We start from the raw sequence: 27,364 nt of genomic DNA, 5'->3' as shown, positions 1-27,364 counted from the left end.
GAGGGCAGAGGAAGGTTAAGAGGGTGCTGCTTCCGGAGGGCCTGCTGGAGTCCCCGGTATACAATGCCATCAGCTGCCATTTGATAAAACGGATCATTATAACAATGAAGTGCCAGGGAAAAAACAGAATAATTCAAACAGGTGCAGATTTGAAACTAAATGCTCGGACGTCCCTGGTGGTGCAGTGGTTAAGAGCCCGCCTGCCAATGCAGGGGACATGGGTTCGAGCCCTGGTCTGGGAAGAACCCACATGCCGCGGAGCAACTAAGCCTGTGTGCCACAACTACTGAGGCTGCGCTCTAGAGTCCGCGAGCCACAACTACTGAAGCCCGCGCGCCTAGAGCCCCTGCTCCACAACAAGAGAAGCCACTGCAATGAGAAGCCCGCGCACCTCAACGAAGAGTGGCCCCTGCTCCCGCAACTAGGGAAAGCCTGCGTGCAGCAATGAAGACCCAGCGCAGTCAAAAATGAAAAATAAATAAATTTATAAAAAAAGAAAGAAAAGAAACTAAATGCTCAAAGGCAGTTCCAAGGACCTGTCTAAACACTGCCCTCAGCCCTCCCCTGCTCCCACATACACCTCCTTGCTGTGAGCCTCACTCACGCACCATGCCTCTTCCTTCCCTCCCTGTGTCTTCCCTTCCTTCCCCATGTTCACTGAGCGCCTTCTGGGTACCAGACCATTTAGCCAGAGCCTGGGGAGGAAGCCAGAGCCTGAGAGATCTTTTGAGCATGAGGTAGGAGGGAGCTAAGTGAGGGACGACGTGTGTGTGTGTAGGTGGGTGTGTGACTGGCAGAGAGGACCACACTCCCAGGTCCTTGGGCTGGAAAAGTGTGCCTGGTTAGAAGAACCGGGTGAAGCCCAGTGTCGCTGAAGCCTGGTGAACATGGGGGAGACTGGAAAAGATGGGGCTGGAAAGAGTCAGGGCACTGACCATGTAGTTTGCACGTTTCTGAGACCATTGAAGGATTCCAAGTAGGTGACGGATATGATGAGAGTTATTTTTAAAGAAGACCACATTGGATGGTGTGTGGAGGAAAGCTAAGGGGTCATAGGCGGCCACGAGAAGGCCTACTGTTAGGGAGATATTGTAGTACAGAGGAGAGATGGCTGCAGCCTAGGCACCATGTGTAGATGAAGAGAAGGGGACAGGTTTGGATTTATTTTGGAAGCAGACTTAGTGATTCATTAGCTGCAGAGGGATGGGGTAAGAGAGAAGGAAAGGTTGAATATGATTCCCAGGTTTCAGGCATGAGCAATTGGATGGATGGAGTGTCATTTACTAAGATGAGCAATAATTAAGAAGGTACTGGTGGCGGTTAAGATCAATAGTTCAGTTTTCAGTTTTAAACAGGTTAAATCTGAGATGCCTAAGAGATATCTAAAAGGAGGCATCAGGGACTTCCACAGTGGTCCGGGGGTTAAGACTCCATGCTTCCAGTGCATGGGGCACGGGTTCGATCCCTGGTCAGGGAAGATCCCGCATGCCTCGCGGTATGGCCAAAAACAAAAACAAACAACAACAACCAAAAATAACAAAAACAAAAATGAAAGGAGGCATCAGGTAGAAAGTTCCATAGACTAATCAGGAGCTCTGAAGGAAGATCTGGGTTGGACATCTAAAACCGGGAGCCTTTGGTCTACAGAAGATGAAGTTAAAGCCATGGCAATGGGTGAGATTACTCAAGGAAATAGTACACGGAACAAAAGCAGAGGAACGTTTATAGAGCAGATAAAGGGGGTGAGCTGAGGAAAGAGGCTGAGGAGCTACATCTGGAGGAAAACCTGGAGTGAGGCGTCAAGGAGAAGAGGGAAGGAGAGTGTTCCAAGAAGCAGGGAGTGTTCGTGTCCAGCTGCTGAAAGCTAAGAGGTCAAGGAATAGAAGGAATGTCAAGTGTCAACTGATTTTAACAATGTGGTGTCTCTGGGAACCTAGGCTAGTGCAGCTGCCATGGGGCAATGGGAGCCCTGGCCAGCCAGGAGTGGGCTGAGGAGTGAGCGGGGGCAAGGGAGGGGAGAGCCTGTGAAAAGGAGCAGAGAGCTAGGGAAGGGGCTGCTGGGTCAGTGGTCCAGGGAGCTTGTCTTAAGGTGGACAACAGATCTGAATGCCAATGGAAGGACCTAGCAGAGTGAGAAAGAAATCTGACGGAGGAGAGAGAGGAAGGTCAGCTGATGATGTGCGGGAAGGGATGGGGTCCAGACCTTGGCTTATGCTATTCCCTCTGCCTGCAATGCGCTTCCGAGCCTTACCACCGCCTTGCCACCTTGTATGGATCCTTCAAAGACCCGCTCAGATGTCACTGCTTCTGGGACATCTGGAAGACAAAGGTTGTCTCCACCCACTCACAACATGTTTATAGCTGGATTATAGGTTTTATCATATATTATCGATGACAGAGACTAACTGTCTGTACCCCAGCATTGTGTCTGGCACCTATATAGGAGGCCCTAATAAATGACTTTGAATGGACGGCCAGGTAGATGAATGGGTGAAGTGTCAGCACCCCATACCATGGTAGTGGGGAAGGGCGATGTTGGGGATGGCACTGAATTTTTTTTTTTTTTCTGCAGGATTGGAGTCCTAACAGTTCCCAGACCCTCTCATATTATCTCTCAAGGAATCTAGCTTAAAGGATCTGCCCAATGTAGATGAAGAAACAGAAATCCACACAGCAAGCCTGGAGGTCAGAGGTGAAGGGAGCAGGACTGGGGTGGGGGCAGGGGAGGCGCCTGAATTCCTTTCTCCCAGCACTTAGCGGGGATCCTCAGGTATTTTCTAATTAAGATGAGAAGCAGCAGGGGCCCTCTGGAATGTAAACGTCAGATAAGATCAGCACCCCCTCCCCTCCAGGAAGCTTCCATTTTCTTTCTTCTAGGATGAATAACACATTCTTTCCCAGGAACTAGTTTCTGCCCCCTTTAGTCCCTGCAATTTATCCTCTCCCCTGGGGGGAGTGAATCTTTGCGTCCCAAGTGCTTTCCATGCCCCCTACTTCAGCCCTTGCCTCCATCTTTGGGTCTCTTTTCATCCCTTACGGCTTCCTCATCTTATACAGGGCCTGTGCTTCTGAACCTGGAGGGGGACATCTCGCTTTAATCATAATATGAACATCTCTTGGGTTTGGGCTTGGGGGTCAATGACCCCTGCTATGGGCTTCTCTATCCTCTCTCTTCCAGGATGGTAGAACAGGTGCCATCATTGGATCAATACACCTTTCATTCAAATAATCAATTCCAGCCAACATATGGGACCAGGCACCCCAAGTACTAAAAGAACAATCTCGATGAGTGGTCCTAATGAGAGGGTGCCAGGATCCGGTGCCAGAGCTATGGGGAAGGCTTCAGGGAGGAGGTGTCTTTAGTGCTGAGCCTTGAGGGAAGTGTGGGATGTAGGAAACAGAAGAGTAGGGGGGATTATAGAGGCGTGGGCAGGAGGCAGCTGAGGAAACATTGTTAGCGAGCAAAGAGTTTGGAGAAGGAGGAGACTGGAGAGTTAAGTAGGGAGACAAATACGGGGTGGTAGGAGAGATGGAATGCAAGAATAAGGAGGTGGGATTTTATACTTTCAACAAGGAAGGTGTTTGTCGGGGGAGGGAGTGGTGATAGGGGACAGGTGGGGATTTACAGATAATTCTGGAAGCAAAGTGTGGACTGTTGTCCAGGGTAGAGAGGTAAGGGTCCCATGCTCTCTTATCTCCCCCACTTCTTACCCTTTGCTGTTGCCACTGTCGCAGCAGGCCCAAGAATGTTTGGAGCAGAGATCCAGGATGCGTGGGACTGAGGGAGCCAGGAGACACACGTTCCCCCATCTCCCAATCCAGGAATTCTCCAGCCCTTGGGTCCATACTTGGCCAGTGGTTCTGTCCACAGTGGAGCTTCCCTGCCTCTCGGGTGGCACAGGACAGGGTGAACTCTTCTGGACCAGAGGGCCTGGCACCATTCAGGGAAGGGTTCAGTTCACTGGTGCCACCTGGCTTCTGCAGGCTCTGACCTCAGTGATGGGGTGGCGGGTGGGAGTGGGGAATGGAGAAGCAAGCGGAGGGAAGAAATTCAAGAGCAAGGGGATGGTTTGGAGCAAGCTCACTGGGTCCGGGAGTACATCCCAGAGGCTCAGTCCAGTCACAGAGGCTCCCCAGATTGTCTCCTTTCTCTCTCGTGACCCCCAGACCCAGGCCTTACCGCCCCCCAGAAGTCAAGTCCTGGGGAGAGAATTGTTCACTGGAACGCAGATCCTGGGTCTAGGAGAATGTCTCCCCAAGACAGGGAATGGAGGCAATGATCTCTCCAGGATTGTTTTGTGGGGGCATTGGCTGGGTTCTTGGACTGCCTTCCGGGATGTCTCTGGGAATCTGGGCCTGGGCCGTTTGCAGCTGCTATTACAGGAAGGGAGAGAACATTCAGCAAGCGTGCTGGGATCCCAGACCCTTGGGTTTTCATTCCTCCCTCTCCTTGTCCCAGGGCAGGCCACTTGCCTTTCTTCATGCCATGGCCCCCTTCCCTGACTCCCTGCCCAATGCCCAGTCCCCAGGCTGCCTCACTGGGGTGAGGATGCGGCGGGCATCCTGACTGTGGGAGAGCCCCTTACCAAGTCCTTCACTTTGCTCCCCTGGGAGTTACAAAGACCAGGTCTAATTTCTCTTCTCCTAAGTGACAGGCCTTCAGATACTTGACATCACAGAAAGTAGAAGGAAACTCAGAGGAGACTGAAGGCTAGATGTACATTTTGTCAGTGAGGAAAATGGCCCAGAGAGGAAAGAGCTACGTTAGAGTTGCATAATGAGTCAGCCTGACCCAACCCAGGTCTCCTGACACCGCCCAGGGCACCTTTCTTGCCCCCCAAGCTTCCTTTTCTCCAGGCCAAACTCTCCTCTCCCTTGAGATCTTACTTTGATCTTCTCAATCCAATTTCACTCGTAGGTGTGCACATTCTATCTCTCCTTGAGTTCACCCTGTAACTTACACGTTGTCTTGCCCACAGGGGCCTAGCAGTACAGGGCTGTCAAGGAAGACTTTACCGGGTGAAGGAACAATCGAGGTAGCCCATGCTCACTGAGTTCCTTCAGTGTGCTATGCGTTTCATTTACTTTCATCCCCACCCGGTGCTCCTCCAAGGTGGGTTCATTTAAATGATGAAGAAACCCATGTGAGGAAATGAATGTGCTGCTCAAGGTCCGACCGCGGGAAAGGGTGAAGCCACGGCTGCTGGGCAGCAGGTATGCCCTGGGCTGCTGCGTGACTGGTAAAGCATGGAAACATTGCACTTGTGTTCCATTTGGGAAATAGTTACTGCCTGAGCTGTCCGCGTCCCCCCACCCTGTCTTGTCTTCCTGGGATCTCTCCCCGCCATCAGCTCTAAGGAGGAGGCGTTCAAGCTTGGAATGTGTTCGCTCTAAATTTAAGCCTGGGCCGATGCTGCAAGTCCACAACCCCTGAAACCCAACCCTGAGGTCCAGGTGACTCTTGGGATTCAGAATCTTTTAGATTTTAGAAAGGAAATGTAGTGCATATAATGTATAAGGAAAACCCCAGTGAGGTTTGAGGTGGCCCCTGGAATCACGGAATCAGATTCTTTACTATTTATGCAGTGAGACGCAGAAACATTCCTCCTAGGCGGAATATATAAAACCTAGATGTTTCTAGGTTAGGTTTTGCAGGTGAGTGAATTACAAAAAAAAAAACCTTCTGGGTCCAGTGGTTAAGATTCCGTGCTTCCACTGCAGGGGGCGCAGTTTCAATCCCTGGTCCCTGGTTGGGGAAAGAAAAAAAACTTCTGGTCTTCAGAGCTTTCTGGAGTTTGAAATTGTTAGATAAGGGCTTGATATTGCCTTTTAAGGATGATTGTACATGACTTAGTGGGCACTTGAACAAGCCAGAGAACTTGCTGGGGAGGGCTGGGGAGGGGTGATAGAGGCCTGGAAGTGGGTGGCACGTGAGAGACAGCTCCAGGGAACCCCAGCAAGGCTTTGCTTTGACCAGGGCTGTCACAGTCCAGCCACCCTTAGCCCTGCCAACAGAAGGATCTGAGAGCTCTGCGGAGCAGAGCGTGGCTGGGCCTGGTGCCAGACAGTCTCAAAGCAGCGCTAAGGTGGGCAGCAGGCCTTTGAGACCCTGGCTGGGCAGAGCCAGGTTCGACAGGCAGGATGTCACCTCCTTATTTAGGCCCGAGGTCTTGGGGCAGCTAGGGGGCTGGCATCCTAGATAGTAGCTGCAGGGAAAAGACCTTTTCGTCTGTGCTTTTTGGCTCAGCTCAGCCCCACTGTATGCTCCTGCCAGTCCGAGGTTATCTCCCTGGTGATGGACTGACTGCCTGAGACGTGGCATTTGCCCACCCATGCTCTCTTGCCATTGCTACAGCCAAGAGCAGACTCAGATTCTCTGGGACCCTATGAACATGTATTTATTGAATACCTACTATGTGCCAGGCACACAGTGGACCTTGGGGACCGTGTTCTCATTCTCTCAGCTGGAATGCACACCTCTCCCAGTGCACAAGCCCTAGCATCCCTTGGGTTCCACTTGTGCATGAATCATGATCACCGTCTTTCCTCTGAACTCCTGTAGTGTTTACTGCCCTGCCATTCCTTGGCTCTGAATTTAGCTCATGACCTTTCTTGAATCCTTGTCTCATACTTTGTTGCTTGAATTTTTATTTGAACACTTTCTTGTTTTGAATCAGTTAGGGCTAAGGTCTCCACCTGGCTTCAAGCTAGCCCCAAAGTAGGAACCTGCCCCTCCTTCCCTGAACACGTGTGGAATGCAGGATTGACCCCAGAGGAGAACTGCAAAGCCCTTCAAAGGAGAGGTGGAAAATGGTGCCTGGGGCCTATAAACATTTGCACTGAGCATTCCTAAACGATAGCAAGATTTATAGTTTTAGCACTTCCTATTACAAAGGCTGTTTAAGTGACTCAGGGAGGCTGTGTAATTTCTGTACCTGGAAATTTAAAAAAATGGTAGCAACTACCTTACATGAGCTTAGTATTCATTCCCCATGCTTTAATATTCACTCTATAGCTTTTGTAACATACAGGATTTTCCTCTGGCTAGGATGGCTTAGGTTGGGGCCTGTTGGAAAGCCCTTGAGGTTTCCTGAGAGTCTGTGGCTGTGAAGTGGGGCCACAGACTGAGGAAGTTCAACTATTCTCACACTGCGTTCTATTTCTTTGTACAAAGAGGAGCTACAAAGGGAGAAAGATGACTGTTAACAACTTAAAAGATCCCCCTATTCTCCTTATTACTCCTTCCCTTGAGTGTTCTGCCTGTAGAGTCCCATCTTGGTAGGTTATTCACTCATTTATTTGTTCATTCATTCACTCATTCATTCAAAAGGTAGTGAGAGGGAAATACTGGATCATTTGGGTGTGTGTTATGGATGCAGAATCTGAGGGGGAAGCTGGCCTTGGGGCTTTTTCATCTCACAGCATTTTACTCCAATCACATATCCACACAAGTGCTTCTCTTGAAATATCTCGAAAATGGGAAAAGAATAAAATTGTTTATCCTCCACAACTGCCTGGAGAAGCTCAGAGATCAGCTGGACTTCCTTGGTGGTGCAGTGGTTAAGAGTCCGCCTGCCACTGCAGGGGACATGGGTTCGAGCCCTGGTCTGGGAAGATCCCATATGCCGTGGAGCAACTAAGCCCGTGCGCCACGACTACTGAGCCTGTGCTCTAGAGCTGGCGAGCCACAGCTACTGAGCCCGCATGCTGCAACTATTGAAACCCGTGTGCCTAGAGCCCGTGCTCCACAATGGGAGAAGCCACTGCAATGAGAAGCCCACGCACCACAAGGAAGAGTAGTCCTCACTCGCCGCAACTAGAGAAAGCCCGCGCACAGCAATGAAGACCCAACGCAGCCAAAAATAAATAAAATTTAAAAATACTGAACTCCAGATTGTTTAAAAAACAAAACAAAAAAATAAATAAATTTAAATTAATGGAATTAAATATAATAAAAAATATAATTTCCTCAGTCACATTAGCTATATTTCAAGTGTTCAGTAGCCCCGTGTGGTTAGTGGCTACAATAGTGGACAACACAGATATAGTATACTTCCGTTACTGCAGAAAGTTCTCTTGGATACTGTCTAGAGGCAGAAGGTGGAAGAGGGATGGGTAAGGCAGACGGGTCATATATCCAGACCCAGATATATGTCATCAAAATGACAGAACCAACTGCTCTAGACTGTGGCTTTTTAACTTTTTTGATTAAAATCCACAGTAATATATATAACATCTCTCCCTCTGTCTCTCTCCACATATACATCAAGTTTCATGAAACGGTATAACAGTATTCACCCTTACCACATGGGATGCACTCTGATTTAGTTTTTTACCCTATTCTATTAATTTTATTTTAAAAATATAGTTAGACTTCCCTGGTAGTGCAGTGGTTAAGAATCCGCCTGCCAATGCAGGAGACAAGGGTTCGAGCCCTGGTCCTGGAAGATCCCACATGCCACAGAGCAACTAAGCCCGTGCGCCACAACTACTGAGCCTGCGCTCTAGAGGCCGCGATCCACAACTACTGAAGCCCGTGCGCCTAGAGCCCCTGCTCTGCAGCAAGAGAAGCCACTGCAATGAGAAACCCGCACACTGCAAGGAAGAGTAGACCCTGCTTGCCGCAACTAGAGAAAGCCCGCGTGCAGCAACGAAGATCCAACACAGCCAAAAATAAATAAATAAATAAATTTAAAAAATATATATATTTATATGCTGGTTAGTCAACTCTTCTGCTCATACCCCTCCATTTGAAAAATACTGCTTTAGACATTAGTGAGGGTAGGGCAGGGTGATGGGGATAGAGAAGTTTAGACATTAGTGAGGGTAGGGCAGGGTGATGGGGATAGAGAAGAGTGAGGAAGGTTTCCTGGAAGAGACTGTAGTGGCTTTTGGAAGAAGAGGGAAAGGAACGATATGCCTGGCCAAGGGAACTAACTTGGGGTGGAGGACATGGGCCACAAGGGACTATAATTCATTCCCCAAACCTAGGAGGCTTCAAAGCCTCTCCCTGCTTCCCTCCCTCCCCCCTGGGCTCCCAAGCCCTTTCATCTGGCCTTGAGTGTAAATCATTAGCTCTAGCTGGGGACACAAAGCAGGACTCTAACACAGGTATGTGTGGGAAGGGCCTGGAGGAAGTTCAACAGTGTAAATGAATGTCTTCAGATCCTGAGGGGTTGGGTGGTGGAGAAAGGTCAGTTAATTTGGCCGGCGCCCACTCAACCCTGCTGCTTGGGGTGGGGTGGGGGAGAGCTCTGTGTGCTTTAGGCCCAGGGCATTGCAACGCCTGAGAATCCCTAGAAGCTTACCCTAAATCCCTCCTGTTGCAGCACCAGCCACTTTATCATGTTCTGATCAGGGCCTTTGGAAGAAACAGCTTCCCAAGACCTGAGGATCACTAAAACCATTCATTCATTCATTCATTCATTCATTCAAATTCCTTGAGTTGTTCTTTTGTAGAGCAGTGCTTCCCCAGCTGAGCCCCAGGCAGGTGGGGCTGAGGCCAGCAGTGGAGCTAAATCTGTACACAGTGCTTGGGGCTCCCTCTACACAGGTTAAGAGAATAATAATCACTCACAGATAAAATCTCACGGAGGAGGGAGTTCTGTGTAACTTCAGCGGGCAGAGCTGTGTCTAGAAAGTTGGAAGGAGGTAGATTTCAGCCCAGTATAAGTAGAAATAATGTTTTAGTAATTAGAGTGCGCAATGGGGGCACTATCTTAATGTCACTTACAGGCTATCTTTAAAAAAATTTTTTAAATTGAAGTATAGTTGATTTACAATATTGTGTTAGTTTCAGGTATACAGCAAAGTGGTTCAGTTTTATATATATATATATATATATTTTTTTTTTTTTTCAGATACTTATAGGCTATCTTAAAGTCTTCACACCGAAGCCAGATGTCAGGAGGGCTACAAAGAAGATTCCTACCCTGAGAGGCCAAATTTGAACATTCATTCATTCATTCATTCAAACATTTATTGGCCACCTATTATGTGCACTGTGCTAGGTACTGGGGTCATTTCTGAAGACAAAGCAGATCAAAATCCCTTATCTCCTGGAGCTGACATGGCTGGGAGGTGGGAGGAGTGGGAAGTCAGGCACTGTGTGACCTGGCAGGCCTCCTATAATTCCAGGACTGTGGAATGTGTGGAACTCTGTGAAACTTCATGACTCACTTCCACCTGTATCATTTCAGGTAATCCTCACAACAACCCTTAAAGTTGTTAGGGCAGCCCAGGCCAGTGTCTACACCTAATAAATGTGTACTCGAAAAAGCAATATCTTTATTCCACTCAGGAAAAAAAATCAGGCCCAGAGGGTGGCTGACTCAAGGTCATGGAGGTAATTTGTTTGGGACAAGGATTCAGATTTTAGAGCTTCCCAGCTTTTCACACTCTGGTCTGTGACCCAGCCCAGGTGGGGCCCGAAGATCTCCCTCCTTACCCCCCTTCACCAAGGATAGCTGAGGCTTTCCCTAGGGTGGGGAAAGGGGAGAGGGACCTGGGCCAGGGTGAGGGGACTGATGGGGGGGGTGGGTGAGGGCGTCTGTGCACCACCCTTCTCATTCCTGGTGACAGTAGGCATAAGCAGATTGTGACAGGCCTTCCAGAGAGGGAAAGGGCAGGGGCAATTATGGAACCTGAGAAGAGGATGTGGGAATTCTGGTGCTCAACTACTTGTAATAATATCAAGCCTTATATAACGCTTACTATGGGCTGGACAGGGTCCTACAAGCTTTACACCTGTTGATTCATTTATTCCCACCACAACCCCAAGAAGCATGCACTATCCTTAGCCCTATTTTAGGAACAAGGAAACTAAGGCACTGACATAAGGAACCTGCCCAGGGTCACCCAGCAAGTGAGTGGTTCTCCTGGGGTTTGTGGCTGGACAGCCTAGCTGGAGGGCTAACCTGGGTCCGAAGCCGTCTTTCCTCCCGATCTCCGTCATTGGGCACCGGGCCAACCCGCTGCCCTGGCACCCGCTAGCCCTGCTCAAACCAGACCACATCCGAGGCCTTCTCCAAGGTCGCAGTCCTCGTGGGCGGGGCTGAGGGGCAAAGAGGAACTGGGAGAACAAAAAGAAGCTTTGTGTCTGGGGCGGGGGGGGGGGGGGGGAATTCCCCTTAAAGCCACAGGCCTGGTGGGAATGGATGGGGATGCGGGGAGGGATGGAGAGGTGGCGCCAGAGCCCGGGACCGCGGGAAGCGCGGGGCGTGCGGACTGGCGGCGAGGGGTGGGAAGCGGGACCCTAACTCTCAAAAATTCTCCCTAGAGGACTCTCTGGAGCTGGGAGAGCTGCTTCCCGGCTCTGCGCCGCCCGCCGTCTCGGGTTGTTTCCCGAGCAAACCGGGTGGGGAAGCCGCATTCCGGCCCGCGCCCTCCTTTCTCTCGCTGAGTCCCCACACCCTCGGGTCTGCCTCTCCCGCCCCCCTCGCGTCCCCCGTCCCCAGTGGAGTCAGCGGGGGGCGCCTGGGTGTCTGCAGCCCCGAGAGCTCAGGGCAGTGCCCCCTGTCCCGTGGCCCCGCCGAGGCTGGGTTCGCACCCGGGGCAGAGTCGCCGCGCCTTCTGCCGCCGCCTCCCCAGCACACCCCAGCTGGGAGAGTCTCCTGGTTTCCAGTTTGTCCTGGGGCTCCTGGGAGCAAGTCCCAGGGCGAGTCCCGTGGCACCTGCAACCAACCCTCAGTCTCCAAAGATAAGAAGGAGGAGAACTTTCCTATCATAACACATAACACTCAAAGGGAAAAAAATCTCGGGTGTGTGTGTGTGTGTGTGTTCGCGCGCGCGCGCTGAACGCGCGTGAATGTTTAGGGTAAGGATTGAATATTAAAAAGCAACCTTAATTTTTTTTTTGGAGAAAATAAATGCGAAACATTTTACATACCCATTTTTTAAAAATTAAACTTTTTAGTTTGAGATAATTGTACACACATGCAGTTGTCAGAAATAACACAGAGAAATCCCATGTACCCTTTACCCAGTTTCCCCCAAGGGTAGCATCTTGAAAAACTATAGTACTATGTCACAGACAAGATTTTGACATTGATAAAGTAAAGATACAGGACATTTCCATCACCACAAGGATCTCTAGTGTTGTCTTTGTACGGCCACGCACACTTCCCTCTGGCCCCATTTCCCCCTTAACCCCCCCCCCCCCCCCCCCCCCCCATCCCATCCCCCGCAGTTACTAAGCTGGTCTCCATTTCTATAACTTTGTCATTTCAGGAATGGAATAGAGGGACTTGCCTGGCCGTCCAGTGGTTAAGACTCCGTGCTGCCAGTGGAGGGGGCCTGGGTTCTATCCCTGGTCAGGGAACTAGATTCTGCATGCCGCAACAAAGACTCAGCACAGCCAAATAAATAAATATTAAACAAACAAACAAGAATGGAATAGAATGGAATCATACAATATGTAACTTTTTGGGATTGGCTTTTCTTAGCATAATTCCCTGGAGATTCATCTGGGCTATTTCATATCTAGCTGAGAAGTATTCTACCACATGGATGTGGTACCCCAATTTAACCATTTACCTGTTGAAGGACATCAGTATTTCTTCTAGTTTTTAGCTATTTTAAGTTTATTCTTTTTTTATAAATTTATTTATTTTGTTTATTTATTTTTGGCTGCGTTGGGTCTTCGTTGCTGCACGTGGGCTTTCTCTAGTTGCGGCGAGTGGGGGCCACTCTTCGTTGCAGTGCGCAGGCTTCTTATTGCAGTGGCTTCTCTCGTCGCGGAGCACGGGCTCTAGGCACGCAGGCTTCAGTAGTTGCGGCACACGGGCTTAGTATTGTGGCTCGTGGGCTCTAGAGTACAGGCTCAGTAGTTGTGGCGCATGGGCTTAGTTGCTCCGTGGCATGTGCGAACTTCCCGGACCAGGGCTCGAACCCGTGTCCCCTGCATTGGCAGGCGGATTCTCAACCACTGCACCACCAGGGAAGCCTTTAAGTTTATTCTTTGTTGTTGGTTTTCCTGTACAGGTTCTTGTGTGAAGATAAAGTTTTTATTTCTCTAGGATAAATGCCCAGGAGTGCAAATGCTGGGTTGTGTGTTTAGATTTTTAAGGAACTGCCAAACTGTATTTCAGAGCGGCTGTGCCATTTTACATTCCTACTAGCAATGTATGAGTGTTCCAGTTTCTCCACATCTGCTCCAGCTTTTGGTGTTGTCCATTTTTAAATTTTAGTCATTCTAATAGGTGTGTCATGATATCTTGTTGTGATTTTAATTTGCATTTCCCTAATCGTGACATTGAACATCTTTTCATGTGCTTATTTGCCATCTGTATATCTTCTTCAGGGAACTGTTTCTTCAGGTCTTTAACCCGTTTTCTAAGTGGATTGTTTATTTTTCACTGTTGAGTTTTGAGAATTCTTTATATGTTCTAGACACTGGTACCTGTAGGATGTATGGTTTGCAAATATTTTCTCCTAGTCTGTTGTCTCTTCATCCTCTGAACAGCTTCTTTCACAGAGCAAACACTTTTAATTTTGATGAAGTCCAACTTAGCAATTTTTTCCTTTTATGGAGCATGCTGTTGACGTCAAGTCTATGAGCTCTGCCTAGCTCTGGATCTCAAATATTTTCTCCTATGTTATTTTCCTTAGAATTTTATAGTTTTATGTTTTGCACTTAAGTTTGTGACCAATTTTGAGTTAATTTTTGTATAAGGTGTAAGACATGGGTCAAGACGGTTGTTGTTGTTTTTTGTTTGTAATTGTCCAGTTGCTCCAGTACTGCTTGTTGAAAAGGCTATTTTTTTCTCTATTGATTTATTTTTATGCTTTTGTCAAAAATTTGGGCATATTTGTGTGGATCTATTTCTGGGTTCTCTATGGTGTTCCATTGATCTATATGTCTGTCTCTCCACCGATACCACACAATCTTGATTACTATAGTGATAATAATGTCTTCAAATCATGTAGACTGATTTTTCCCACTTTTATGTAATTGTTTTAGCTATTCTTGTTTCTTTGCCTTTCCATATATATTTTAGAATAATCTTGTCTCTATCTACAAAAAAAAAAAAAAATCCCATTTCATTGTTGATGTTGGCAATTTGTCTCTTCTTTCTTCTCTCTTTTTTAATTTGTCTGTCTTGCTAGAAGTTTGTAATTTTATTCATCTTTTCAAAGAAATAGTTCTTTGTTTCACTGATTTTCTCCATTGCTTTTCTGTTTTCTGTGTCACTGTTTTCAAAATTTCTGCTCTCCTTATTATGTCCTTCTTTCTGCTTGCTTAGTGTTTATTTTGCTGTTCTTTTTCTAGGTTCTTGAAATGGGAGCTGAGCATAAATTTCCCTCTCAACATTGGTTCATCTGTATCCTACCAATTTTAATTTAATTTTAATTTTTCATCTGTATCCTACCATTTTTAAATTTTCATTCACTTCAATGTGTTTTTAAATTTCCTTTGAGACTTCTTTGACCCATGGATTACTTAGAAGTGTGTTGTTTAGTTTCCAAGTGTTTGGAGATTTTCCTGTTATCTTTCTGCTGTTGATTTCTAGTTTGATTCCATTGTGATCAGAGAAAACATTCTCTATGATTTAAATTCTTTTCAATTTTTTAAGGTTTGTTTTGTGGCCCAGGATATGGCCTGTCTTGGTATATGTCCAGTGGGCACTTGAAAAGAATGTGTATTCTGCTGTTGTTGGTGGAATGTTTTATAAATGACAATGAGGTCTTGGTTGATGCTGTTTTTGAGTTCCTCTATAGCTTTGCTGATTTTCTGTCTAGTTGTTCTATTAATTAATAGGAGAGGGGTGTTGAAGTCTCCAACTATAATTATGGATTTGTCTATTTCTCCTTTCAGTTCAATCAGTTTTTTTACTTCACATATTTTACAGCTCTGTTGTTTGGTGCATACACATTAGGATTGCTATATTTTCTTGGCGAATTGACTTTTCATCATTATGTAATGTCTCTTTCTATCTCTGGCAATTTTTCTTTGCTCTGAAGTCTACTTTATCTGGTATTTATATTGCCACTTCTGCTTTCTCTTGATTGATATTTCATGATATATCTTCTTTTTTCATTCTTTTACTTTTATTTTTTTTAAAGTTATACAATTTTTATTTTATTTATTTATTTATCTATGGCTGTGTTGGGTCTTCATTTCTGTGCAAGGGCCCTCTCCAGTTGCGGCAAGTGGGGGCCACTCTTCATCGCGGTGCGCGGGCCCCTCACCATCGCGACCTCTCCTGTTGCGGAGCACAGGCTCCAGACGCGCAGGCTCAGCAATTGTGGCTCACGGGCCCAGTCGCTCCGCGGCATGTGGGATCCTCCCAGACCAGGGCTCGAACCCACGTCCCCTGCATTGGCAGGCAGATTCTCAACCACTGCGCCACCAGGGAAGCCCCTCTTTTACTTTTTATATCCTTGATTTGAAGTGAATTTCTTATAGACACATTTATAAGAGAAAAACAAAAGATGACTTTTATAGACTGCCTACTTATTTTAGAACTAGAATCCTATGACCAGGTAATTATAGCCAAAGATTCCTGTGGGTCAGACCATTCTGATTATTACGCTGACCCGGTTGCCTTTTAAGGTAACCAAACCTACCTTGCCTCTGGTGGTCAACTGCTGCCCCTGGCTGTTCCATGCTGGGATCCATCATTGCTATCGAAATCAGGAAGCCCATTTCCATAGCAGCCCATCCATCTTCATTCCTGAGTGCAGAGAAAAATCAGCACAGCCCTTTTTAAGAATGCTCTGCTTCTCTTACCAGTATATTTCTCAATGCCTCAGTGAAGGACATTTCCCCTAGGCCCTCTTGGGGGAATTATTTAGGGGTGAGTGAGTGGATTGTATATGATAAATCCGCTTCAACATTCCTCTCTCTTTAAGTCTTTGGATTCCTTTCTCTGCATTATGCAATAGGATTTCTTGCATTGCAGCTTCATTTGTTGTACACCACTCCTGAATCCAGGTTTTAACAAATTAACTAAGGAAAGAGATAAAATCATTCCTAACTGCTGGAGTTAGCACACCAAGTTTGGAATCTCTGAACCCATATTAAAAAATTCAGCCCAGGGAATTCCCTGGTGGTCCAGTGGTTAGGACTCTGCGCTTTCACTGCCAAGGGCCTGGGTTCAATCCCTGGTCAGGGAACTAAGATCCCACAAACTGCGAGGCGAGGACCCCCTGCAAAAAAAAAAAAAAAAAAAAAAAAATCAGCCCAATTCTAAAACTGTGTTCCTTCCTCTCTGGTTTAGCATCTTTAGAATCCCACCCCACCCATATTCCCCAATTTTATGTTTAATAATCTAGCAAAATCTTTGTTAATCTTGTGAGTCTTTTCCTCTAGGGTCAGATTTTGTACTTGTCCCCCTAGGTACGTGTCTGAGGCACCCATTGCACATTGACCACCTCAGGGGAGGCTTTTACAGAGTCTCCAAGCAAGACAGGACCAGCCTCGTTAGAAAGAGAAGGAAGGGCTGCCTCTGCCAGACGGTGAGATTTAGTGGGGCCTGGGCATTCAGAATCCTCACATAGATCCCAAAGCCCCTTTGCCCATTCTTAGGATTCCTCCTCAACCTCTCGGCTTTTCCCATAAGACCTGGTAAGGATGTGATTTCAACATATGTAATTCAACAACCTGCAGAATCAGGCTTCAGCGGCATCAGCCCTGTGGCTATAGGAGTTAAGAGATTCATTTGGGAAGTCTTTCTTAGGAGCAGCCCTGTCCTCTTGAGCCAAGAATTTAAAATTTAAATTAAAAAATTTAAAAAGAATTTAAAATGTCAAGCTTGCCATTTCCTTTTCTTAAGCTCATTAGTACAGCCGAAGCAGCCAGACCATACCAGAGTCCTTGATCTCCTTTTTCCTTTCTGGGAGGGAAGGAGGGAAGGCCATGGTGCTGACCCTCCGTACAACTTGGGTCTGACTCTCAACATTGCTTGCCCATTGGAATCACCTAGGGGCTCTTTTAACATTTGCCTGGAGGCCTGCACCCCAACCTCAGAACAACTGAGTCAGGATCTCTGGAGATGGGACCTGGCCTTGGTATTGTTTATAAATCTCGCCAGGTGATTCAAATGTACATCCAGGGCTGAGAACCCCTGGGTTAAGTTGTAATCCACAGAGGAAAGAGTTTGGGACTGGGAACCTGGAGATGTGTTTTCCTGCGTTAAGCTTCTCGCTCTGTAGCTTCGGACAAGTCACATGATCTCTGTGAACCTCTACGCCCACTTCTCTGGGCCAGAGCCAGTAATAACCACTGCCTTGCATACCTCACAGGATTGTGATGAGGATCAAATGCATAAGGGCCCTGGGAACTGTGAGACATTGTCCGATGGGAGGGCTAGTCATACCAGATGCATCATCTCGGGTTACTTCGATCAACTTAGTTGCAAACACTGCTCAGCCTCTGCCAGGGACTTTCTGCTTCATCCTGGGGCAGGTACACATCCCATAATGTTGGCTGGGGTCAGTCTAGTCTCAGGCCTGTCTGCTCACCATACCACATCAGTCTCTCCTTTTTAGGGGCCAGAGGAAAGATAGATTCCTCCTGGCTAAATTCCAGTGATGGCCAGCCAGGGCAGTGCCACCCTTTGTAGGGGCTCATTAGACTTCCGGGGCACCTGTGTGGTCAGAGGGAGCACATGCCATGTCATACTTACACATTTGGGAAATGGTAGGGCAGATGGGGCAAGAATACTACCTCGATGGCTTTCCTAAAACAAATGTCAGAAAGTAAAGCTCAACCATCTTGCCCCAAGGATTCATATCCTGTAGACTCCTGCAAAGATTGGGGTCGGGAGATAAAGTAGGGGTTGAAGAGAGATTGGGAAGGAAGAAGCGGGATAGGCGATTGTTATGTTTATTCAGGGAAGGTAGGTTTAAGAAGGGTGGGATGCACCTCACTAGGGCGGGCGCCTTGCTTTCAGGTAGGATGTTTTCCTCCAGGTAGTGGAACCCAGGCACCCAGAGGCAGTGGGGCTCCCTGCCTGCAGAAGCTCCCAGGTGACCTCTCGTGGGGCTCAGGAAGAGCGGCCCTTGCTCTGCTCACTTCGCAGCCTCTCTGACTCATCTTCTCTTGGGGCCTGACAGTGATAAAGATGCCCACCCCCTCCCTCTGGGGGCTTCCCTGCACCCTTAGGGGCTGCCTGTCCTGGCCTCATCCTCCTCTGGGCCTCTCAAGAACAAAGGGGCTCTAACAGTGCTGTCTTTAGCTTTTCTCCAAGGACCCTCATGTTTTTAGAGACTGCAGAATAGACACACTGTATTTTTTAAGTAAAAACTCAGTTTTCCATTAGTTGAAGATTCATTATCCTGGGATCATCACCTTTTCACTTTCCTGACTACAATTCTCCCTGCCTGCTCTATCCAACTTATAACACTTGTCACCTGCTAACATGCTATATCACATTTATTATCTGTCTCCTGTCACCAGAATATAAACTCCATGAGGATAGGGATTTTGTCTGTTTTGTTCACTGAAAATCCCTAGTGCCTAGAAGAGCGGCTGGTGCATCATAGGGGCTCAGTAAGTTTTTGTGTGAGGAATGAATAAAAACGCAAATACTTTTGACCATTAGGCTGTGAGCTCCACGAGGTAGGGGCAATACCAATTTTCTTTACCACGTATATACTCACAGGGCCTGGCACAAAGTAGGCACTTCATAAATATTTGTTAATATGGCAGTCCAGTATTCCATTTTAGGAATTTATAGATAAATTCCTAGATATGCTCACACAGGGCATATTAATTAACATTAATTGCAACATTTTTGCGAAAGCAAAACTACTAGAGACCAAGACGTTCATCGCTAGAAGACCTTGGTTAAGTGAATTTGTACTCCACACACTAGAGTACCAGGCAGCTATTAAAAATAATGAGGTATATGTGAAATTAAATATAATAGCTCCCTTCCCACCAAACAACAGTTTTCTTTTTGGTTGTTGTTGCCAAGACCTGAGAGAAAATTACTGAAGTTCCTTCTAAAATAATGATCCTAGGGAATTCCCTGGTGGTCCAGTGGTTAGGATTCCGTGCTCCCATTGCAGGGGGCATGGGTTTTATCCCTGGTCTGGAAACTAAGATCCCGCATGCCATATGGTGCGGCCAAAAAATAATAATAATAAAAAAAATAAAATAGGGACTTCCCTGGTGGCCCAGTGGTTAAGAATCCTCCTGCCAATGCAGGGGACACGGGTTCGAGCCCTGGTCGGGGAAGATCCCACATGCCGCTGAACAACTAAGCCCGCGAGCCACAACTACTGAAGGCCGCGCGCCTAGAGCCCTTGCTCCTCAACAAGAGAAGCCACCGCAGTGAGAAGCCCGTGCACCGCAATGAAGAGTAGCCCCTGCTCGCCGCAACTAGAGAAAGCCCGTGAGCAGCAACGAAGACCCAACACAGCCAAAAATAAACAAATAAAATAAATAAATTTTAAAAAAGTAATTATTAAAAATAAATAAATAAGTAAAATAATGATCCCAACATCATTCCTATACAGATGCAATAGAAATTTTATGTAAAATGATATCATATATATTTTTAAAATAAATTTATTTATTTATTTATATTTTTGGCTGCATTGGGTCTTCATTGCTGTGCGTGGGCTTTCTCTAGTTGCGGCGAGCAGGGGCTACTCTTCGTTGCAGTGCACGGGCTTCTCATTGCAGTGGTTTTTCTTGTTGTGGAGCAAGGGCCCTAGAGTGCGTGGGTTTCAGTAATTGTGGCACGCGGGCTCGGTAGTTGTGGCTCGCGGGTTCTAGAGCGCAGGCTCAGTAGTTGTGGTGCACAGGCTTAGTTGCTCTGCGGCATGTGGGATCTTCCTGGACCAGGGCTCAAACCCATGTCTCCAGCGTTGGCAGGCGGATTCTTAACCACTACGCCACCAGGGAAGCCCGATATATTTTGTATGATGTTTCTCAAACTAGATGGATGACAAATTACTAAGGCAAGGGTCAGGAAAGACCTAGATATCATTTCTCAAATTGGTCTGTGGAGCATGATTGGACATTACACAGATCAAGGTTCTGATTTTTAGAAAGAATTTGTAGAGTGTAGTAGTTATTCTTTATTGCAGATTAAGAGCAGATTTATGTGATATAAACATTCAACTGGACAATGGGTAGGAAAAAATGAATTGAAATTGGCACCAAAACAGGGGAGGTGACAGAATCACTACAATTCTGTAGTGCATAATCACTACAATTTTGCATTTTCCCCCCTCAATATTGGGCTAACAATTTCCTTATAGTAAATGGAATATGCATATGGATTCCAAATGAAGGTAGAAGAGATTCCAAATTCACTCATCTGGGTAAAAAAAAAAAAGTAGGTCTACATATCTTGATTCAGAAAGGTGTCCAAATTATACTGTGAAATGAAGAAAGCAGAGTTTAAGAAATCAGGATGAAGAACAGTATGAGCCTACATACCTAAAATAAAATGTGTTGGTATATGTCTAGTTTAAGAAATAATTTTACAGTGGTTACCTCTGAGGAGTGGAATGGGACATATTTAATTTTCTTTCCTTCTTTCCTTTTGGATTTTGTGCTTGTTTTTTATACTTTTTAATTTAAAAAGATAAATTATCATTCCAATCAAAGCATATTAGTTTTAGACATCCTTTGTTTTCACTACTAGATGACACACTTCCAATCAAAAGCACAGAACTGTGCAACTAGAGATTATCATACTAAGTGAAGTAAGTCAGAAAGAGAAAGACAAATACCATATGATATGACTTATATGTGGAATCTAAAATATGGCACAGATGAATCTATCTACAAAACAGAAACAGACTCACAGACATAGAGAACAGACTTGTGGTTGCCAAGGCAGGGTTGGGGGGTGGGGGGTGAGAGATGGATTGGGAGTTTGGGATTAGCAGATGTAAACTATTATATACAGGATGGATAAACAACAAGGTCCTACTGTATAGCACAGGGAACTATATTCAATATCCTGTGATAAACCATAATGGAAAAGAATATAAAAAAATAATGTCTATGTGATGTAAAAAAAAAGGGATAATACCTACTCCATTGGGATGATCATGAGCATTACATGAAATAACCTGGCAAAGGACCAAGCAAGAAACAAACTTTCAATGCATAGTAGCAGTTAACAGGATAATAATTATTGCAATTATTTACAAGAAAACCACTTCCACACACACACACACACACACACACACACAAAATCACAGAACTGGAAGTGTTCATTATTACCCAAGTGGATGGTTACTTAAGGGCACCACTTACTTAGATGGGAACCACTGGTGTAGACTAGTCCTTCACCTGCCATGATTGCATTTACTCCAATTCTAGCCAGACCTCTAGTACTCTAAAAATCATATCCCATTCTCAATTAAGTGAATGAGCAGAGCATAGGGGACCATTGATTTGGGGGCTGAGTGTGGGAAGGGTGTGTGGGGAGAAGCACTGGGCCGTGGGTCATGGATGCAGGGTGGCAGGGATGGGGAGGGCCAGTTGCGTGCTCTGGTCTCTCGCCTCTTCCCCTTTCCTTTGCCCTCTGTCCTTGGCTCCACTTCCTTCTCAGGCTCATATTTCTACTAAGGAGCACCTGTCAGGTGGGGGCTTTATGATCAGTTTTCTTTAAGGTTAAGATTCACAATTCTATTGTAATTTTCCCCACTGCCGTTGGCCCATCCCATCTACTGGCTCCCTTCTTTTTTTCTGAGAAGGTGTTTCCAAGAACCCAGACCCTTCCTCTGGGTTCAGAGGCCCACTCCCCAACCCGTATGAAACCTCTGGGCTCAGAGGTGATTTCTGCCTGATCAGAGAGATAGGACTATGGAGTCAGGGCATTTGTATGCTCACAGGATGAAATCAGCCACGGAAGACACAAAGTGATATGCAGTAACGTCTCAACTTTTATTGGCCTCCTGCTTCCCAGCGCATCCTGCTTCTGCTAAGTCAATGCCTCAGAACTTTGGTGTCTGCGGTCTCAGACACCACTTTGCCGTCCACAAGCCTGAGGGTGGTGGTCTTCTGGATGGTTTGCATGGAGTTGCTGTTGTCCAAGGCGTCACCAAGACTGTAACAGAAGACAAAGCCCCAGTTATAAACAGCACCGCAGAGAAAAGAGAAACAAGGAAAGTGGAGAAAAAAAGCCTCCCAATCCCTGCCTGTATGTCCAAGTTCCCCTTCGCTGCTTCCTCCATAAGAGGAAAACTGAAGGCCAAATTCCACCTGTGCTCCAAGAACGGCTAGGAGCAATATTTAGTCTATTCTCTTCTCGGGGCACGCACAGAGAACCAGCCCAGTGCTCAGTGGGTACCAAGGAACAGGCATATGGGGGGCTTACAAAAGCTCAGGCTTTGGGAAGAAGTGGTAGCTTGACCCCAGCTTATACAGATAGGAGGAGAGCCCCACTCACTTGAAGTCCTCCCCATCTTCCAGCAGGCGGCGGTAGGTGTTGATCTCAGCCTCCAGCTTGACCTTGATGTTCAGCAGGGCCTCGTACTCCTGGGTCTGGCGTTGCCCCTCTGCCCGGGTCTGGGCCAGCTCCGACTCCAGGTGCAGGAGGACCCCATTGAGCTGCTCCATCTGCATGGCATAGCGGGCCTCCACTTCCCTCAGGCTGTTCTCCAAGCTGGCCTTCTGCAGGGGCAGAGGGAGGAGGGTCGGGTGAGACAGGGTGGAGGGAGAGTCTCTGCAGCTTTCAGCCCTCTTTGAAACTTTGAGTGCCTACTGTTTGCCAGGTACTAGGGTAGTGGGTAGGAGCAGTGGGAAATACAGCGAGAAACAACTCTTTCTGAGCGAAAGGCACTGAGGGCTCTCACCAGATTTCTCATGGAGTCCAGGTCGATTTCCAGGGACTGGACAGTGCGTCTCAGCTCCGTGAGTGTCATCTCAGCAGCTCCTATCTCAGCGGTCTGCGAGGTGACCACTGTGGCGCTCTCCTCAATCTGCGGGGGGCGGGATATGGTCCTCAGGTCCCTCCTTCTCTGTCGGCCTCCCTCCCGCACCCTCGTGCCTGTTGTGCTTAGCCCGGCATCCATTCCTCTCCCTCGTGTACCTGCTGGGACCAGTACTTGTCCAGCTCCTCTCGGTTCTTCTGAGCCAGCTCGTCATACTGGGCCCGGATGTCTGCCATGATCTTGCTGAGGTCCTGAGCTTTCGGGGCATCCAACTCCACGGTCAACCCCGAGTTGGCAATCTGGTTTTGTAGACCCTTTACTTCCTAAAGGAGAAAGGGACAAAAGCGAGGAGGTGCTCAGGGTCAGAGCTCCGGGAAGCCTCTTCATCTGTGACTGCCTCTTCCAGGAGGCCTACAGGATCAGTTGGAGAACAGAACGGGGGGAATCTCTTGACTTTGCTCTCTGGGCGTTGCCAGTTCCGGGCCTTCTACTCCAGATGGGTAAAATGCCAGCTGTGAACGCCATGCTTGTCACTCACAGGCGGTGGTTCCTCTCTCCTCCCTTCACCCTGTCCCTCCATCTACAAACCTGCTCCTTGTACCTTCCTCCCTCACCTCCTCCATCCGGTCTCACGTCTACTGCTAGCTGTTTCCACTGTGGTCCTCATCTCATCCTCTCACTCATGTCCTTTTAACTTCAGCACGCTCTAATTCAGGTGACCCACCGAGCGTGGCAACAGCCTGATGAAGAAGCACTCAGGCTGGTAGTTCTAAACTCCCCCCGCAAGGCGTCTTGCAGGTGGTCTGCTCCATCTAGTCCCCAGCCCAGACTCATCTTGGCCCCTTGGTTCCTGGCTTGGCCAGGGGCCCCTGCTTGCCTCCTCGTGGTTCTTCTTCATGAACAGCAGCTCCTCCTTGAGAGCCTCGATCTCAGTCTCCAGTTGCAGCCGGGTGACGTTGGTGTCATCAATGACCTTGCGGAGCCCGTGGATGTCACTCTCCACAGACTGGCGCATGGCCAGCTCTGTCTCATACCTGTGGGAGTGGAGGTGATTGGAAGGGCCCCGCCTCTGATCCTGAACCTTCTCAACCCACGCCACCTACTAAGAGCAGCCCCACGCCCGCTGCGAACCAGCCGTCTGAGTCAGGAATCAGGCAGTAAGCCTCTGAGCACCGTTCCTGGCACTTGGGGGACAGTGTTCTTACACTGGGTTACATGAAGAATAAATCGATGGAAGCCTTACTCTCATTCACCCAGCTCTACCCACAGCTGAACAAGGTCCCCCTAACGGACCCCAGCTTCCTAGCCCCCAGCCTTACTTGACTCTGAAGTCGTCAGCAGCAAGACGGGCATTATCAATCTGCAGAACGATGCGGGCATTGTCCACAGAACTTGCAAAAATCTGGGGGGGATTGTACAGAGAGGTTGCTCCATGAATGGGAAGTCAATGATGGGGTGGGCTGAATGTGCGGAGGGTGTTATGTGTCTCAGTGAAAAAACCTTCCCAGAGGCTTTCCTTGTATACCTATCCCCTTCTACCTGTGCCCCCTCATACCGTTCCCTCCTTTCCTGGAGTCTCAGATCCCAGGGTTCCCAGTCTCCTGCTGCCCTTCCTTCTAGGCCTCTGCTGGCTGGCCAGCCCGGAAGTGAGCGGTTACTGATACGTTCTCTCCCTGGCCCTCTCCCAGCATTCTTCCTAGCGCACCTGTTCAGCATCCCCCCGCCCCACCGGTAGGCCTCCTGTTTACTCCCAGATGACTCAGCCTTAGCCACATCCGCTTAACCCCTCCAATTGTCCCCTCTCCACCAGAAGCCAGAGTGTCTGGGCCCTCTTTAACCTCCCTCTATGCTGTCCACTCCTCTGCGAAGCTCCCCCCTCCTCTTCCCACTCTGTCCTGGGGAAGGGCCCTCCTGTGCCCATTCACCACCCTTGGGGTCCCTGTGACCAGGGGCGATGTCTATGGAAATTCGGGGTATTCCTAACCCTCTGCGGGTGGAATTGGGGGTGGGGCGGGAGATAGACAGGGGGAAGGAGCACAGGCACCCCACCCTACTAAAATTCCCATTCTTGGGGGAGGGGGAGGAAGAGGGGAGTGGATAACTGGAGGGTCAAACGTGGCTGGGAGTTGGGGCTGCTCCCTCCACGCCCCCTTACCTGAGCCCTCAGGTCCTCAATGGTCTTCAAGTAGTGCCCCCAGTCTCTGACCTGGGGTCCCTTCTTCTCCAGGTGTTCCCGGATTTTGCTCTCCAGTCTCCTATTATCGGCCTCCAGGCTCCTCACCCTCTCCAGGTAGGAGGCCAGGCGGTCATTCAGGTCTTGCATGGTCTCCTTCTCGCCCTGGATGCCCCCTACACCCACCAGACCCCCGGCCATCCCGGCGCCCAGGTTCCCGGACCCCCAGCCGCCCCGGACGCTGGTGGAGCGGGACACGGAGATCCGGGAGCCCGAGCCCCCGGCGCCTGCATAGACGCTGGCAGCGCTGCTGACCGGTCGGACCCGGTGGCCAGGTGACTGCACGGAGCCCGCGGACCGGTAGCTGGAGAAGGTGGACTGGGCGCTGAAGCTCATGTTTGTTCTGCGAGGAAAGAGCGAGGCCAGGACTCAGGTGCTGGGCCGTGGAGTGTGTGAGGTCCGCAACTCAAGTTATAGCTCTCAGGGAGGGGGGTGGGTGGGAACCCGCCCTGGGAACCCGCCCCCGCCCCCCCCCCGACAGGCCCCGCCTCCGCCACCAGAGTCGCCGCGGAAGCGCGGAAGCCTGCGCCACAGGTGGACCGCGGGGACTCCGCGCCCTTGGTTCCTGACCCTCCCCAGCCTTTCCCCGCCCCCTCAGCACCGCCCTGCCAAGGTCACCCTCCAGCCCCCGGGGTGGCGGTGAGTGAGTGGGGCCGGGACAGCCGTGGGCAGCAGGTGAAGTTGGCTCTGGCAGCTGGGACTTCAGGGCAGGAAATGACGTCATGGTACCCCCCCTCCCCCAGGTAGGGGAGGTACAGGCCTGGTTGAGAATTTGGGGGATGAGTGTCGGAGTCGGGTGTGAGTCTCCGTCGTTGTCCTCAGCTGCAGCCCAAGTTCCCACCTGCAGGGGGCATCTTGGGGAATCCCGGAGCCCTAGGAGTCCTGGGGAAGAAAAGTTGGGGGCTGGAGAAGAGGAAGAGGAACGCGATTCTGAGCCTCAAGTCTGCTGTTTACACTCGACCCCCCCCACACTTGGTTCCCATCGTGCCCTCCTGCACTTGTTCCCTAGCACACACTCATCCCCTATCTTATGCATGTGTATTGTCAATTACCCACAGACACGCGTACTCACCAAGTATGTTCACTCTGAACCTTCCCAACCCCTCCCCATCCCTCAGCCCACTGCCACGGAGGCCTGGCTTCCAGAGCACTTTGTGGTTTGAACAGGAGTCCTCACTTCTACACACCTGCGTATCAGCCTTACCCACACCCTTGGTAACAAATAGTTCTGAGCACTTACAGTTTCGACAAATATTTGTTGGGCACCTACTGTGCATCAGGCCCTGTTCTAGTTGCTGGGAGAGCAGCAGTGGAAAGAGACCAATAATCCCTCATGGAGACTGTCATGTGTCCCATTTGTTATGGGGCCTGAGAGGACAGACACGCACACCTCCAAACGTTCTGGCTGAGGCTCAGCACTGGTGGCCAGCCCTTTCTCCCTCCTTACTAGGACTGTTCTGCCGGCCCCCTCCTTCCCCTGCCTCTCCTCCAAAGGCTCTCTGGATCCCAAGCCTGTCCCCAGGGGGCTGCCCCCTCCAGGAAGCTTATGTCAGGATATGGGTGAGAAGGGTGGATGTAGGGAAGTTCCCCCTGCTCCCTTCCCCCCTGAAGCTGGATGGTGACCCCCTGCTGGATGAGCTGGAGGAATCCTGAGGCACTGGGCCTTCAAGTCTGTTGCCACCAGCAGCTCACTTGTCTGGCAGGGCCTGGCATTACACACCTGTCTGTGCTCTTTGCTCTGGGGAGGACCTATCGATTCTTATCGAGCTGCCAGCTGAACTGAAGAGGTGAAGGCAGACGGGAGAGGAGGAATGGGAAGAGAAGGGGCCCGAGGAGTAGCTAGGTCAATGGACCAGACAGAGGGGAGGCACTGCTCAGATGAGGGGCTTGGCCCTGGATCATCCCAGACCTGGTACCTTCTGGTGGGGAAAGCCCCTCAGCACCCAATGGGAGCTGGCTAGGAGCAGGTCAGGGTGGGAGCTGGCCAGGGGAGGGTCAGGGCCTGCTGAAGGTCAAAAGGCAAATGGGATGCAAATTAGCGTACAAATGAATGCCCACTAGTTTTGCATGGAAGATTTCTGGGAGCTTAAAAGTGCCAGCCAAAGGGGTTTCTTCTGCTTTCACCTTCACATTCCCCCATGAAGTTCCAGAATTGTCATGTTGTGCAGAATTGCACAATAAGGTGTAGAGGTTACATATGTGATGTATTGCCTTTGCTGTTTTTGCTAAGCTTGAAGTCAGCCAATTTGGGGACTTTGCCAGCTGCGTCACCTTGGGGAAGTCACT

General features: G+C 48.8%; 1 protein-coding gene across 1 annotated transcript; it reads right to left on the bottom strand.

The window, feature by feature from the left end:
- Positions 1-21,832: 21,832 nt before the first annotated feature.
- Positions 21,833-25,515, bottom strand: KRT18 (keratin 18). The gene is made up of 7 exons (XM_036864672.1): positions 25,001-25,515; positions 24,165-24,247; positions 23,723-23,879; positions 23,004-23,168; positions 22,768-22,893; positions 22,362-22,585; positions 21,833-22,019 (listed from the first exon to the last, which is right to left on the bottom strand). Exons 1-7 carry the CDS (start codon positions 25,412-25,414, stop codon positions 21,899-21,901), a joined length of 1,290 nt encoding a protein of 429 aa, XP_036720567.1. The 5' UTR covers positions 25,415-25,515; the 3' UTR covers positions 21,833-21,898.
- Positions 25,516-27,364: the final 1,849 nt, after the last annotated feature.

This window comes from Balaenoptera musculus, chromosome 10 (genome assembly GCF_009873245.2).
Source record: "Balaenoptera musculus isolate JJ_BM4_2016_0621 chromosome 10, mBalMus1.pri.v3, whole genome shotgun sequence".
NCBI classification, from domain to species: Eukaryota; Metazoa; Chordata; class Mammalia; order Artiodactyla; family Balaenopteridae; genus Balaenoptera; species Balaenoptera musculus.
Note: the sequence above shows the minus strand (reverse complement) of the source record. Positions and strands in the feature narration are given on the sequence as shown.

Bases quoted from the DNA above. Each gene is read 5' to 3' on its own strand.
- KRT18 (XM_036864672.1), bottom strand. From the start codon at position 25,414: ATGAGCTTCAGCGCCCAGTCCACCTTCTCCAGCTACCGGTCCGCGGGC. The intron at 23,169-23,722 runs GCAAGCAGGGGC...TTTCTCCTTTAG, and splicing joins TGAAGAAGAACCACGAGGAG to GAAGTAAAGGGTCTACAAAA. The intron at 22,586-22,767 runs GTGAGAGCCCTC...CTGCCCCTGCAG, and splicing joins TGGACTCCATGAGAAATCTG to AAGGCCAGCTTGGAGAACAG.